This window comes from Paralichthys olivaceus, chromosome 8 (assembly GCF_024713975.1).
Source record: "Paralichthys olivaceus isolate ysfri-2021 chromosome 8, ASM2471397v2, whole genome shotgun sequence".
NCBI lineage: Eukaryota > Metazoa > Chordata > Actinopteri > Pleuronectiformes > Paralichthyidae > Paralichthys > Paralichthys olivaceus.
In genome coordinates, this window is record NC_091100.1 from 11,312,236 (window position 1) to 11,327,453 (window position 15,218).

A 15,218-nucleotide genomic window follows, 5' to 3' on the forward strand; every position below is an offset into this window, starting at 1 on the left:
TGTCAGATTTATTTATAACCCATTTATCTCTGTATTACTGCCACATGGACTAAAATACTATAAAGCCTTCAGCTGTTCAGATAAGTCGAGTTCTGTTTTTTCCCTTTCATTCTTGTCTTCTTGAGCTACAGCTAAAATAAAAAAAAACAATTCATTGATCTTATTCTAGCCCTGAAATGAGGTGGAACTGCAAAACTGCCCCCTTTGTAAATAACAGAAACTACTCTGCTTCCCTTTATTGCTGGTTACTATAAGCTCAATCACACTCAACCAAAAATAGCCCCTTCATAACAGTGTTAGGGTCATAATGTCTGACTGCAAGGATTGTAGTATTTGAAACTATCTCGTCTGAACTTAAGCCATCAAAAACTTTTGTCAGTAGGATGGGCTGGTATTTCGCAGTCAATCTACATGTTGTCACTTTCATCCAGGGTTTAACAGTGTCCTTTCCTGCCTTTGTTCCACTGGTTTTGTTTACAAGTTTTTCTCAAGGTTGTGCAACATTTGTACTTGGTGTCATTCTGTTAAAGAAGACATTGTAAAGTCAGTGCCTCCAGGCCTGGAGACAAGGTTCTGTCTGTCTTCTGTCGTCAGACTGCCGGCTCTAGGGGTGATGGAGCAATTGAGGATGCTGGGGTGTGGGTGACCATTTGGCATATGTCATCTAAAGGGCTTTCACAGATAATTGGGAGCCATCCCTATGGCTCCTCTGACACACAGCGGACCCCAACATTCAGGCATAGTACTTAGCATAACAAGCCCAAATGTCACACCTTGTGTTTAAACAGGGACATGGAAGAGTTTGTTGTGTCGGAGGAGTGTTGTGAACATGTTCGACTGTGGCAAAATCACTTGTGGACAAAAATCTGATCTATGGGGTCAAAAAGTCTGAGAGGACCTTCCCATAAAACACATTCCCGTGTTCAAACCCTAACAGAAGCTAATAACAGTTGATTAGCCTTTCTAATTGGCTTCATAAAGAATATAAGCTGATTGACGGCAGTACAACCATTAAATATCCTATGTAGCTCAAAGAAAATAACAAAGTAAATGTTTAAGAAAAAGACAAAGACAGAAAAATACGTTAACAATAAGTCATATAGTGACACATTAATACTTATGGGAACTGTTGTGTCATATGGTAAAAAGCTCAACGAACAACCTCTGCCGTACCTTGATAAAGAGCTTAATGGGCACACACTTGGCGTGTGAGGGGGTTAACACAATTTGAAGGAATGATGGTTTGAGCTCAAGCTTTAGAAGCATGTGAGAGGAGAGTGACCAAGTGTAAGATAGCTAAAAGGGTCAAAGGCTTTGCATTTGATAAGCTGCTCGCAGAGTTTTGGAGAACAACTTCAAATTATGTCTCTTTTAGGTGACAAGAGGCCTTTGTATCAGAGTATGTGATCAATCTTACTTAAGTTTGGTTTAAGTTAATTTAAGTTTAGTTGGGACTTCTTTCTGTAGGCGTGTATGTGTGTGTAGTAACCATTTATTTTATTCAATGTCTGAAGGATTGAAGTGTTTCCCACAGCTTCTAAATGCCTTTGTTATGCTCCACTTTGTCTCATCCGCAGAGATTGAAGCTAAAGAGGCCTGTACCTGGCTCCGGGCCGCAGGGTTCCCACAGTACGCCCAGCTTTACGAAGGTAAGACCCCCCCTATTAAGAACATCAGCTCATTCGCTATGGGAAAACCAGTCAGATTAAGAATCATGGCATAATCAGACAGATTTTCCAGGTTGCTGTGACTTCAGGCTATTATTTTGCTGCACAAATTTTTGCAAGTTAAAAAAAATCTTAATTGTGAGCCCACACCTCTTTGGTATTTAACAGCTGATTGTTTCTAGCAAAAAAAACACTGTACGTTTGTTAGGCACACAAAGTATTTAAGTCACACTATTGCCTGTGCATGCACACACACCACATACATTCCTTAGGAGTAATGGGTGTATTATTTCTCAGCGTTTTACTCTGAACTAAAACCACAGCAAACCTAAGCACACATTGGTATATTCCAAACATTAACAATAATGTAACTTATTTAGTCACTCTATTGGGACCAAAGGTCTTTACTAGCTTGTTAAAACAAACATAAATCAAGTTTCTTACAATGGCAAATAGTTGAGAAAGAACGCTCTGCCCAACCTTTGAGTTTTAAATACTCACTCACCAAAATACATCAAGCATTCTTTACACTCCATATAGCTACTAAGGCATACCATGAGCATACCAGCTGCCCTTACATAACTACAGGACGATGACAGCAGGACTAAGCCACCATTGTCAACAGCTCATTGCTTGTTGCCACTTAACTGTGAAAGGTTTCCTCTTCGAACGGAAAGTTCATTGTGTCTCTGCACAGGTGATGAGGCTGTTTTTTATACAGCAACACAAAAGTGCAAACCACGATTGATCACTGTGCAGATTTTACAGCATTTTGCAGCGGTCTCCAGTGGAGAAGGAACTTGTGCCAATGTGTGACACATATTTCCTTCCCTTGTATCTGTGGGACAATCTCTATTGTCTCTGCTGTCAATGTTATTGCCCCACTAAAGATAAGCAGCCTGAGTCAGTACAGTAGAGTTAAGGGGCTGGTCTCCCCTGAGCAGCATTTCGTTATCATCAAAGTCCCCCCGAGGATTTAAATAAGTTAGAATCCTGTTTTGGGTTGGGCCATCACATTCCTGACAATATTTTAGTATCTGTCCATCCATCTCTCCACCAGAATACGGCTCTTAACAGGATAAGCAAGATTTAAGTAATAATGCGTCTCAGTCAATTAGTGATCCTGTTAATGAGGTGGACTAGAGAGAATGAAGAAGAAGTAGAAAAGGAAGTGGGATCTCTGAGCAGTGGTGGAGCACCTATTGTCATTCTTCAATCAATCCCCTGTTCTTTCCCTCTGTGCTCCACATCCCCCCTGCCTGCCAGCTCTGAAAGCTGCAGCTGTGTTTGTTTGGTCGGCTAAGATGCTACTTCCTCTTTTAGCTTTTCATCGTGGCTGTATGGAGGGGGGCAGTAGGTGGGACGGAAGGTCCTGGTGGGTGTATGAGTGGGTGGGTGGGTGTTTTTTGGGACTATAGGGGTTGTATCTTAAGTTCTATCTGTGCACACTGATCCAATCAGTGGCAGGGAGCTGCCGACACTAGTCTGACTCTCTCTCTCTTCTTTTTAGATGCCCTGTTCCCCATTGACATCTCCTCTGTCACCAGAGACCATGACTTCCTCGATCGGGATGCGATTGAGGCTCTCTGCAGGTGAGACTCACCAAACCCTTTTACACTGAACTTTCTCTCTCATGCACCCCCTTCTTATTATTCCTCCTCCTTCTCTTCTTTACTATCTCGTTTTCCTCCAAAGCATGCCATGAGGGCACAACTTCAAAAGGACACATACTTTTGAGAAATTGGCGATGAGATAAAAGAATGACACGATAAGAACCCTGGAGCCATGCGCTGTATCTGTTCCTTTTCTATGAACGTACCGTCTCTCTTTATTTTGTTCCTTCTCTGTGGCTGATAGGGTTTTCCTCAGTCATTACAGTCTCTTGTATCATCCCTGCAAGCGCAATATCTCAGTTCTACTCTGCGCTGCGAGATCTTACAGTCACGCAATGCTCAACACTAAGCACAACTAGAAAGTTAATGGTTTCAGAGCTTTTATTTGTGTGATGTTTTAGATAGGAGAGTGCAAGGGCAGGAAAAGTTAAGGAATGCTGGAGAAGACTGGCTTTGCATTGTAGTTGGTGCTCTTACCATAATAATTTACATATGACAAGGAGATTAATGGCTTCTTAATTGAGTTGGCTCCATCATCAAATTCCAACTCCCAGTAATAAACCACAGCAGGTGTCCCTCCATACATCTGGAAGCTATCATCTCAGTGTCTCCTCTCTTGGCAGCCTCTCACCCCCTTCGCACTGCCCCAACACTCCCATCGGCTCCCATTCCTTCATCTTTCCATTGTTACATGATCTGCTCTAACAGCTCTCCAGAGGGTGGACCCCACCACAACCCTTGCTCCCCTTCTCCAGGTGGCTGGGGGGATAAGCTTTCTGCCCCCCCCCCCCAAGCTTTCATCGCCAGATTTCATTCTCCGTGCTCTCTCTCTCTCTCTCTCTCTCTCTCTCTCTCTCTCTCTCTCTCTCTCTCTCTCCTTTTCCATGTCCCTCTCATTCTCTTTCTGCTCATGTGAGGATTATCCTTCAGCAGGTCATTAGCCAGCCTGGCTGCACCCAAACTCCCCCTCTGTCTCTCTCCTCCCCTTCTTCTCTTACTCATCTTGTTTCATCCATTCTTTAATTCTACATCCTCTTGGCAATGAGAGGTTTGTGTTTTAAGGAAAAACAGGGAGCTTGATTATTTTAAAGCCTATTTTAAATGTAACCGCTTTCATATGTGTTTGTGCAGGAGGCTGAACACCCTCAACAAGTGTGCTCTGATGAGACTGGAAATATCACCACAACGAAAACGAGTAAGTGCACATGCATACACATGACCTCCACTCCTTCCACAAAAGCCCCTTTTTGCACGTCTCCTTAACCACAATTGCATTTCCTCACCTCAACCGTCAGTTCACTCTTGGCCACAGGGCAAACCTGTGTTTTCTCTCATCTAGTTTAATGAGAAGGCACCTGTTGGGTTTATTTCTATATCAAGTGGGCTGTGCGGAGCCTAGGGGGAAGGAGGATAGCTTTAATGTCTAAATGAAGGGGTTGCATCCACCAGGACCTCCCCCTACTCGAGGCATGCTCCCCTTTTTTCTCAAATACTTCCTCATACTTGTGGCTCACTATAAAGGGAATTAGTGAGCTGCATTTGTAGCACTCTTGCAGAATGAACCAACCATGATTAGGTTCTTCATGGTTTGTTAGTGTGTTGCAGTTGGCTCCCTCCAAAATCACGTTCTTAGATTTCTCTAATAAGGAAACCAGCTGCCTTGAATGGGTTTTATCATCTTGAAAAACAGATAACTCTGGGATGTTCCAGTTTTATACATATTTTAAGTAAACTGGAATATACACTGTCAGTCATCGACCAATATGGGGTTTTCAGTGGCTGATATTTAGAGAGCAGAGGCACCAAAGGCCAACGTATAATGCAAATATCTTATAATGCCAGATATTGGCCCATTAATCGAACAACAGCATAATCTGTCTATCATTAATACACTGTCAGTTTGTTCTCCTTTTCTCTCAAATTAACCTTAATTGTCTAATTGCCTGAAGCACTACATAGTAACATCCTTGTTCCGTGTGTGGTGGTATTCATTGGGATGACCCTCTCTGTGTCACCTTTCATTTTAGGAGTCAACATAGAGGAGTAGAGCAGTCAAAGAGGTTTTTTGCCACCATCACCCCACCCCGTCACCCTTAGACAGCTTAGGAATGCATTGATCTCCTCGTGTCTTAACATTCCCTCTCTCTTAGATCTCAATTTCCCTCTCTGTCATTCTTTCTGTTCTATCTGTCTTATTGTGATTATAAATAGTTTTCATTCTGCAGACTCCTTGTGACATTCAAACCATTGCAGTGAATGCCTAAAAGTGGTTTGATGATTTAAGGATAAGATAAGTTGAGAAACAGTCGTCTCAATGAACAACAAACAGCACACTATGGTTATCTCACATTCCAACTGACATAACTGAAGAAACGAACCACACTGGTGTCCAAAATGTCACCAAAATACAATTGGCTCTTCTTTGCTTTCAACAAAAGCCCTGTGTGTAGCATGGTTAGATCACACTGTTTTTTGTGAAATTACATCATTTCCACCGAAAAACATATAAATAATGTCGCCTGTATTTGGAGCCCATGTGAGCAGTGGAAATTGAACTTTAGTACACAAAGAGTGAACATAGATTTTGTAGATTTGATAATTTTTTCAATTGGAATTCTTCGCTCAAAGTGCTAATTTCCTGTCCCCTGATGGTTGCAACCCCTCACAGTTCAGTTTGTATTTTGATGGCTAGAAGAAAGTTTTGTGAGTTTGGATCATAAGTAGAGATTTAGAAAGGTGAAGAGAAGGGGGTGGTTAAAATGTGGCCTGTGGTCGTGTTTTATGGGCTATTTCTCCAGTGATCAGTAACTGTGAAGACGCTTCTTCTGGGGTCTCACAGCCCAGTGTGTTTGTTCTTATATCTTTGTGAGGACCATTTAAAGCATAGACCCTACAGAGTGAGGACATTTCTGGAATGTGAGGACGTTTTGACCTGTCCTCACATTTTCAGTGGGCTGTTTGAGAGTATAGACTTGGTTTTAGTTTAGTAATTAGGGTTAGAATTAGGTTTAGGTCAGGGTTAGGATGAGGTTTAGAGTTAGGCATTTAGTATGGGTTAGGGTAAGGAGCTTGTGAATGCATTATGTCCTTGAGTGTCCTCCCTAAGATAGAAGTACAAACATGTGCGTGTGTGTGTCTGAGACAGAGGTTGGATGTCACTATCATGGATTGACTGTAGGGTGGTGGGTAGTGGGGGGTGACCCCAGTCTGGCCGACTGCATTGAGAGCTATGGGGGTCATAATGGAATTTCCTGAACTCCCTCCAGGGCCTGAAATAGTTTAACTAAACTGGGGGGGGGGGGGGGGTGTCTGACCCCAGTTTAAAATCTTGTCATGCAAAACAAAAGTCCTTATTCAAGTTTTCTTGTGTGCAACAGTTCCTTGGTTGTGAAGGCATTTGACTGCCATCTTGTATTAACATATTTCAGTTATTTTACAATTAAAACTATAACTCCAAAAAGTTTCCTGGATCAATGTGAGGAATGTTGAAAAATAAGTGGAAAATGTAGCAGTGCATAATATTCTCCTCTCCCTCCCATTCCCTTTCCTTTTTCCTCTTCTTCTTGCTATGTCTTTTTCTCCGTCCTCTTTATCCCCTCCTTCTCCCCTATCTAGAGTGAGGACTCTGATGAGGACGAACCGTGTGCCATCAGTGGCCGCTGGACCTTCCAGAGGGACAGCAAGCGCTGGTCCCGCATGGAGGAACTGGAGGTTTTTTCCTCACTGTCTACAGATGCCACACAGGCACCATCATTCCCCATGGACCAAGTATCCCAGAAGGGCAAGCGTGAAGGTCACCTACGTGAAGGTCACAGTTCGGAGAGTGTGCTGACCGACCTCAGTGAGCAGCCTGAAGTGGGCTCCATCCACAGCAGTGGGAGTGGAGGAGGAGGAGAAGAGAAAGGCCACGGCGCCACCTTGATGAATGAGGCTGTACCTGCTGGTGCCACTCGTGCCAGCTCTGTAGCCAGCATGTGCTCTTCCTCAGGCACAGGCGGGTCAGGATGCGCCAATGAAGACTCTTTGTCTGATGGGTTGCCCCCATCGCCCCTGGAGACACTTGGACAGTTCACGTTTGACATGAAAACAGGGATAGGAGGACTCGGAGGGAGTCTCGACAGAGGAGGGGGAAGTGGCAAAAGCACACGCTCACGAGCTAAGAGCTTCTTAAAGAGGATGGAGAGTCTACGGCTGCGCAGTGGCACCTCATCCAAGAGGAAGAAGAAGGCCAGCACCAGTGGAGGGAAGATTGAGATCAGTGGCCCTGTCATCAAAGAGGGTCTAGATGATGACAAGTTGAGAAGGCTCAACTGTGTGGACATCTCCAGTATCAACCTCAACCAGAACCTCAATCACCACCGCAATCCCACTCAGACCATGACACTTAACCGGAATCGCTCTGTCTCCTACTCCACTCAGGCCAGCAACGGCAGCACTGGGAGTACAGGAAGCAGCCAATCAGAAGCCAGCAGTGGTAGTGCAGTGAGCACGCCGAGCCCTGTGACCCGCGCTCGCAGCCACAGCACCGCAGCAGGGTCCAGTAAGAGAGGAGGGATGTATTTGGAGGGGTTTGATCCTTTCAGCATTCTCCAACCAGCTTCAGATCGCCAGTCGACACCGCCATCCAAATCTACCACACCCATCCCCTGCCAAGCTAGCAATGGTATGACAGTTGATGAGCAGAACCGCAGGAACAACTTCAGTGTTCGTGGCAATATCAGACATGTGGAGGAAGAAGAAGAGGAGGAGGAGGAGGAGGATGGCATGATCTTCTTCTACTTACCAGAAGGTCACAAGCCTGGGACTTTCCCCAAAGCCCTGCAAGACGGGAGTTCCCACAATAACAATGGGAATGATAATGGAAACTCTGTGGTCCTCAGGGGACGGCAAAGTAGGCGCCAGCATCGGGGGTCTTCGGGCTCCGTCGACAGCCGGCTCAGTTTTTATGACAATGTTCCCTACACTGAGAGAGAAGAGGAGGGAGAGGAGGAAGAAGGGGATGAACAGAAACTGGTGGAGGCGCTACAACATGTCGGTGGCCTGCAGCGCTTTAACGCCTGGTCAGAGGCTGTGGCCGGTGAAGAGGATGAAGAGGAGGAAGATGAAGAGGAGGAAGGAGACTCAGACTCAGCACTAGACTCTGCCTCCCCATGCCCGTCTTCTCCTTTGCAGAACCGACTGGAAGAGACGGAGAACGGAAGCGACCAAGACAGCACAGGAAACCCTCTGGGCGATGGAGAGGAAGGGATGAGAGAAAGAAGAGATTCTGGTGTTGGAGCATCTCTAACTCGAAGCAGCAGGTTAGTGAAGAAAATGAAAACTCTCTAGTTATTAAGGCAGTTTGTTCAAAATAGTATATTATAACAATTTCTTTTGTAGAAAATGTTTCTATTTAACTCTGTTATTTAGGTTAACTAATCCTTTATGAGAGAGTCACCCAAACAGCTGCTCTCCTTCTGTCTGTTAAAGTCCCTGCCAAACTTAACCTTGGTGCACGAAAAGCTCTAAAAAACAATAGAAATACCAACAAGTGAAAGTGACAGCAAAGGATAACAGGGGGACATGCTGAGATGTCTTTCCTTACGTAATGTTGCTGAAATACTCTGGAATGCAGCTTAGTCTCCACGGGAACAGTTTCTGTTCCTTCAGGAATCCACAGACAGAATTACATTTACAGGGGGTGTTTGGGATTTTAGTTCTTTAGACAATCTCTTGATTGATGTGTACATAAATCCCTCTAATCCCTAAACTGATCTCTTGGCACCTACAACTACAAATACTTTGTGTGGCCATGTGTTATTCTTTGTGTTGTGTACAGTTAAGCATGATGCAGATCCCAGGAGTGACACGCCTGAATTTGCATCTCCTTCTCTTTCTTCGATCTCCAGGCCACAGAAACTCCGCTGGCCGAGCTTCCAGAACTCCCATCGGCCCAGTTTGGCCTCCGCCCAGCTCCAAATTAGCTGCCAGTCTGTGTTACAGATGAACCTGCTCCAGAAGCTCTCCCTGCTGCAGCTCACCGCTCTGCTGGAGAAACACACCCCGACAAACAAACACGGCTTCAGCTGGTGAGTGGACCAGAGGAAAATGGAAGGCTTATATAAGGGAAATAAAGACTATATGTTCTGAGGATGTTTATATACATACACTGATTTTCAAACTTGTTTTTAATGTAAAGTGAATTTTGTGCCTTGCCAAATGTTCCTCATAAGTGATGCCCTTGAATTTATCCATTCAGTAATCCAATTACTACCCCTCCATGCCACCACTCTCCCAATCCCTTCCATCTGCAGGTTGTGGTATAGTGCGGTGAAGTCTGTCCACAGAGGTTGGGTTTCACATTCTTTTCCCAGCCCCGTAATTGCTGGGAAGGGGCGTACATTGTCTTTTTCTCAACGGGGCAATAATGGCAGTTCACACGCATTGCGTTACCAGAGCTGGAGGCTGGAAAGATCTGCTCTCAGCAATTATCACTTGACCAATACTGTCTCTCTACCACTTATGTTGTATTAGAATTAGCCTCACCTCATATTTATATGCTGGCTGTCATTATGTAATGACCGCCAATGTCCTATTTGTTTTTGTATCTGATTTTGAGATTTTGCATTTGCTCCAGACTTTCTTCTTTCGCTTTTTATCTGTATTGTTATCCTGCATTTTTTAACTCAAATATTGGCTAGATTCCCATATATAGGTTATTTGATAGAGCAGCCCAGAACAAAAATCTGAATAAATATACTAGCAACCATATCACAGGATATTCTTCATTCAAAATGTCGGTGTAACACAGTTTGAGAAAAAACTGTGACCCAGAATTTGTACACCACTTTAAAATGTCAGACGAGAAAAAGAAAAGTGAACAATCAGATCGTTGCTACCGAAGGTCATCTCTGGACAGGAATAGAATTTATTATGACTTTTAACAGGCTGTGGCTCATTGAAATACAGAGGCTGCTTGTTGGCCGCTGGAGGCCCACACATAATCAGAATTCCGGAATCATAATACGCTCCTTTTCCATTTTTCCCAAAGTGTGGTTCTGAGAAGCTGTGTGAGTCTTGTGAACGGCTCTCACAAAGACGAGCTTGTCCGGCGCCGCACATAGCGTCTCTCTGCTAAACACACTCGCACCCATGCACATGGAACCACAGCCATAAATCTGTGGACGCATTCTTGTGAAACAGTTTGAGTTGCATGTTTCAACTCTGGGTTTGTGGTAATAGACTTGGTGTTTACTCGCACCCAACTTGCGCATCCACACACACACACACACACACACACACACACACACACACACACACACACACACACACACACACACACACACACACAGGGTGACAAATAGTGAGGCAGACACTTGGTACGGATGTACAAAGTGGTGGGAGCCTCCCCTTTTGACAGCCAAACATGCATCCCACCCCCCCTCCTTTAGTCTCCCCCCTCACCCTGTTTATCCACCCCCTCTCATAAACCTGGAGACAGGCTTCTGCACCGCCTGGTTTCATAAAACACACATGCACACACACACGCACACACACGCGCTAACTAGTTCTAATTTAATTTGTGTGCAAGTTTTGACATCCGAACTAACAACTACTGTATTTGAAACATGTCTGAGGTTCTGAGTCAAAAGTTCATTATACTCTATTGGTTAACACTAAACACAGACTCAAATCTAATCATCCCTTGTTGTACCATTCAAAGCCCTTGCTGACTTATTATTAATAATCAGTATTCGATAAAATCAATTTACACATCACGACTCATGTCACTATCCTGTGTTGCATATATTGATGAGATACTTGTGTATGTGTGTTGTAGGGCTGTGCCAAAGTTTATGAAGCGGATCAAGGTGCGCGACTACAAAGACAGGAATGTGTTTGGTGTGCCACTGCAAGTCATCGTCCAGCGGACAGGCCAGCCCCTCCCTCAGGGAATCCAGCAGGCCATGCGCTATTTGCGCAGCCAGTGCCTGGATCAGGTAAGACTCAAATCCGATGCACGCATTTGGACACATGTACACACAAACCTCTGCTTATACTTTAATTGCATGTGTACATAATGTCAAAAAGCCCGCCAGCCTGTAATTTAGCTGAAAGCACTGTTTTCGATTTCCACAGTTAAATAGAAAGAAGTTTTTCTTCAAGGTGCCCCGTTACATAACATCTATATTGTAGGATATCTGCAATCAGTCAAATATTCATCCACGATTGAATTTTTCTGGTTACATAAGATGGAGCAGCGAGTCGGAAAAAGCCTGATAACCTTAGTCAGTGTGTGTATACGGTTTCTGTCTTTTCCCCTTTTTCTCTTCTCGCTGTCACACACGCTGAAGTATGGAGGCCTGCGCAGAGTCAGTGTGCAGCTGTTAGGTCACCTGTGTCTGTCTGTTTAATCCACAGACTGTGCGAAAGATTTATCTCACCGCGTGTGTATATACGCAAGGGAGAGAAAGGGGGAACGAGCAGAAAATATCTATTAATGGAGGGCAAAACAGTAGAGAGAGTGATGGTGTTCATTTCGAAGCAGGACAAGGCGCCTCTGTTTGGAAGTGGTGAAAGCTCATGGAAAATATTCAGGCGGAACAAGCCTGCGACCTTTTCCTCTTTTCCTCCCCAACAGTGCCCTTTCATAGAGCCTTAAAAGGCCACTGATGAGGTCCCACACAACGTTCAGCGCAAAAATGCTCACTGGGTGTCATGGGAGCTTCTTGTAAATACAGTCAACACGATCTGTTGTGATGTAACCATATTGACTGTAAGCACAGGATTTGGGGATAAGACCAGACTGTTATTTTTCCACGATAACGGTCTGCAGCTTTAGAAGACGGGCACATGCATCCAATTTTTTATCCCTCAGTGACAAGATCAAACAGTCGTGGTACAACAGAGATTGATAAGGAAATTAAAATTCAGAGCCAACTTATCATATCATTATCTTTTAATGTATTTGTGATGTAACTCTTTGTCCTTGTCTCTCTGTCCAGGTGGGTCTTTTCAGGAAATCAGGGGTCAAATCTCGAATCCAAGCTCTGCGCCAAATGAACGAGGCGAGTGGAGCTGACGGAGGAGGAGTCAGCTACGAGGGCCAGTCGGCTTACGATGTTGCAGACATGCTGAAACAGTATTTCAGAGATTTGCCAGAACCCCTGCTCACGAGCAAACTATCGGAGACCTTCCTCCAGATCTATCAGTGTAAGAATACACACACTGAAAATTACATACAGCCACATCTGTAAGAGGACTGTGCTCAGGAATAAATGTGGGTGTATTGTTTTTCGAGCTGCAGATGCTTGTCTGTCATGGAACAAGAATTTGTGAAACAGTAAAAAGAAAACAAACAAGATGAGTGCAGGAAATACCTGTGGTATGATGAGATCTATAAACCCTAGCATTGGCTCATCACTCTGTGACTGCCTACATGGGCACACACAGGCTCATGTATATGATGATTGTAATAGCACAACCCGTAACTGTTTATATAAGGTAAAACAAAAACCAGGCCTGTGCATGAAGTATGAAGCATCTATTTTACACACACAAACACACACACACACACACACACACACACACACACACACACACACACACACACCCACACACACACACACACACACACACACATACACACACACCCACACACACACACAAACACACACACCCACACACACACAAATACATACACACACACACAGGCTTATATAACGCTCTTAGTTTGGCACAGATCCCATAATAGCTCATTCCTGGCAGGTGAGGGGAGACTATCCTCAAACTCATCCCTGATTGAACCAACGGAACCTAAAAACGATGATATGATGTAGCATTTTCTGCATTTAACATTCTCCATTTGTCCTCTGCAGACATGCCCAAAGAGCTCCGTCTGCAGGCAGCTCGCGCCGCCGTGCTGTTGCTGCCTGATGAGAACCGCGAGGCGCTCCGGACTCTGCTTTGTCTGCTGAGTGACGTGACAGCCAGCGTGGCCGAGAACCAGATGACTCCCACCAACCTGGCTGTTTGTCTGGCGCCGTCCCTCTTCCACCTCAACACCCTGCGCCGCAAGGAAAGCTCTTCGCCAAGGTGAGTGTTAGACTGTGCCCCGCTGTAACTGGTTCAATTTTATATTATTACCTCCACCAAGGAGGTCATGTTTTCAGCCCTGTCCATTTATTTGTTTTAAAGCAAGATTTCCACCAACTCAGTGGACGGATAGGATATGAGTTAGGGAAGAACTTATTACATTTTTGTCGCAGATCCAGGATTTATTTTAACTTTCTGTAATATTGCGAGATGAGAGCATGTTCTGACATTTTCACTGATTTTCCAAGTAATAATTTATGGCACATCAGAAATCCATGGTGCAGCTTTTATTTAATTTATGGGGACTGTTCGTGGGATTATGCGCTCTACTGAGTGCCATTCGAGTTACTTTGTTTTCAGTAAGATCACTGACACAGTTACCATGTTAGCAGCTTACATAACATAAAATATACTGTACATTCTGAAAACAGGAAAGAGTCGCTCCAAAGAAACAAAAGAGCAGTATACTGTAAATAAAGGACAGAGAAGAAAAGAGAACAAAATGTATGTAGAGAGGAAGGGGGAGAGACGGAGGAAATAGAGAGTTTACATAAACATCTTTAGCTAATTAAGAAATGTGTATTGTTCCACATGTGGCACAGCAGGAGCAGGGTTCGTCAGGTGCACACTGCAAAACACCTTTTCTTTCCATCCTCAACCCCAATCGGCTTTTTCTTCCACCCACTGTATCTGTGATGGATTCTCCTCCTAATCTTCTTTCCCTCCTCTCTTGGTGAAGGGTGATGAACCGGAAGCAAATGCTGGGAAAACCGGACCAGAGAGACCTGAATGAGAACCTGGCCGCCACGCACGGTCTGGCACACATGATCCAGGAGTGCAGGAAACTCTTCCGGGTTAGTGGATAAAAACCAAAGGAATAGAATGTGTATTCTGATGCAGTAAACTCCTCACATTTGAGGTTAAAGTGAGCTTGAAATGTAAAAGCAAATGAGATCAGAGGGTTTGTTGCTAGAGATTTCAGCTCATGAAGTTGTTATTGCTGAAAAATGAATCGTCACCTCCGTGGATCACTGAACCATGTTTTTGCCAAACACCTTGTCATTGTGTGTTTGTCCTTTAAACAAACATAGTCCCATTAATGCAACTTGTTATCCCCTTCTTGTCATCATTTGTTCAAGCCATGTTATGATTAGGTAAGGTAAATGCACACACTGGCCTTCTGCTTTAAATGCCCCTGTTGTACAGAGCAGGACTTTACTTCATGTTATGCGGAAACATAAAAATACAAGACAGTCCCACAGAGGTCACAAACCCATGAATCCATCTCCTCCAGTGGTTAAGTGTGTCCTCAAGGAGAGCACTTGATCGGATAAACAGGAAATAATCAGCAAACTACACTATAACTAATCTAATCAATGCCATTCAACCTGAGGTGCTCTCTGCCCAGCTCTGTTTTCTCTGACATGCTATAGTAATTACTGAAAGGCTGCATACTGTGTGATTACTGTTCAAAACGTTATTAGATTGAGTGAGAGCTTCCTGGCTTCCTGTTCTTATAATTGTCCAGTCAGACCAAAAGGAAACTCAATTACCTCTCAAATTAGTCCCTTTAATTAGATTTTTATTTGCTCATGCAGCTTTATAAATGGAAGCTTACCGATGAAATGTAATCAACTTCAATGTGAACCAACTTTCTCTTATGTATTGAGAATCATTATCTCAGTAATATTGTCAGGATTCAACCGAACCTCCAAGTTGCCAGCTACAAATAAGACAAAGAGATTTGAAAATGAGTTTGGCAAACGAGGAGATGAAATTATAAAACCCACAGACATGTTTTAACCTGCTAATGGCAGCATCCACACAATGGCAAAGTAATGATGACACATTGTTTTGACTGTCA

At 44.0% G+C, this 15,218-nt stretch overlaps 1 protein-coding gene across 5 annotated transcripts in view; it reads left to right on the plus strand.

Moving 5' to 3' along the window:
* The window catches only part of dlc1 (DLC1 Rho GTPase activating protein), an 85,096-nt gene that overhangs the window by 66,059 nt on the left and 3,819 nt on the right, over nucleotides 1-15,218 (plus strand). For all 5 annotated transcript variants that reach the window (XM_069530748.1, XM_069530747.1, XM_069530749.1 and 2 more), the window contains 9 exons: nucleotides 1,578-1,649; nucleotides 3,178-3,259; nucleotides 4,412-4,475; nucleotides 6,896-8,580; nucleotides 9,169-9,348; nucleotides 11,100-11,259; nucleotides 12,265-12,472; nucleotides 13,138-13,354; nucleotides 14,094-14,208. In XM_069530748.1, the coding sequence (XP_069386849.1) occupies nucleotides 1,578-1,649; nucleotides 3,178-3,259; nucleotides 4,412-4,475; nucleotides 6,896-8,580; nucleotides 9,169-9,348; nucleotides 11,100-11,259; nucleotides 12,265-12,472; nucleotides 13,138-13,354; nucleotides 14,094-14,208 (2,783 nt within the window). The remainder of the gene's footprint in view (nucleotides 1-1,577; nucleotides 1,650-3,177; nucleotides 3,260-4,411; nucleotides 4,476-6,895; nucleotides 8,581-9,168; nucleotides 9,349-11,099; nucleotides 11,260-12,264; nucleotides 12,473-13,137; nucleotides 13,355-14,093; nucleotides 14,209-15,218) is intronic.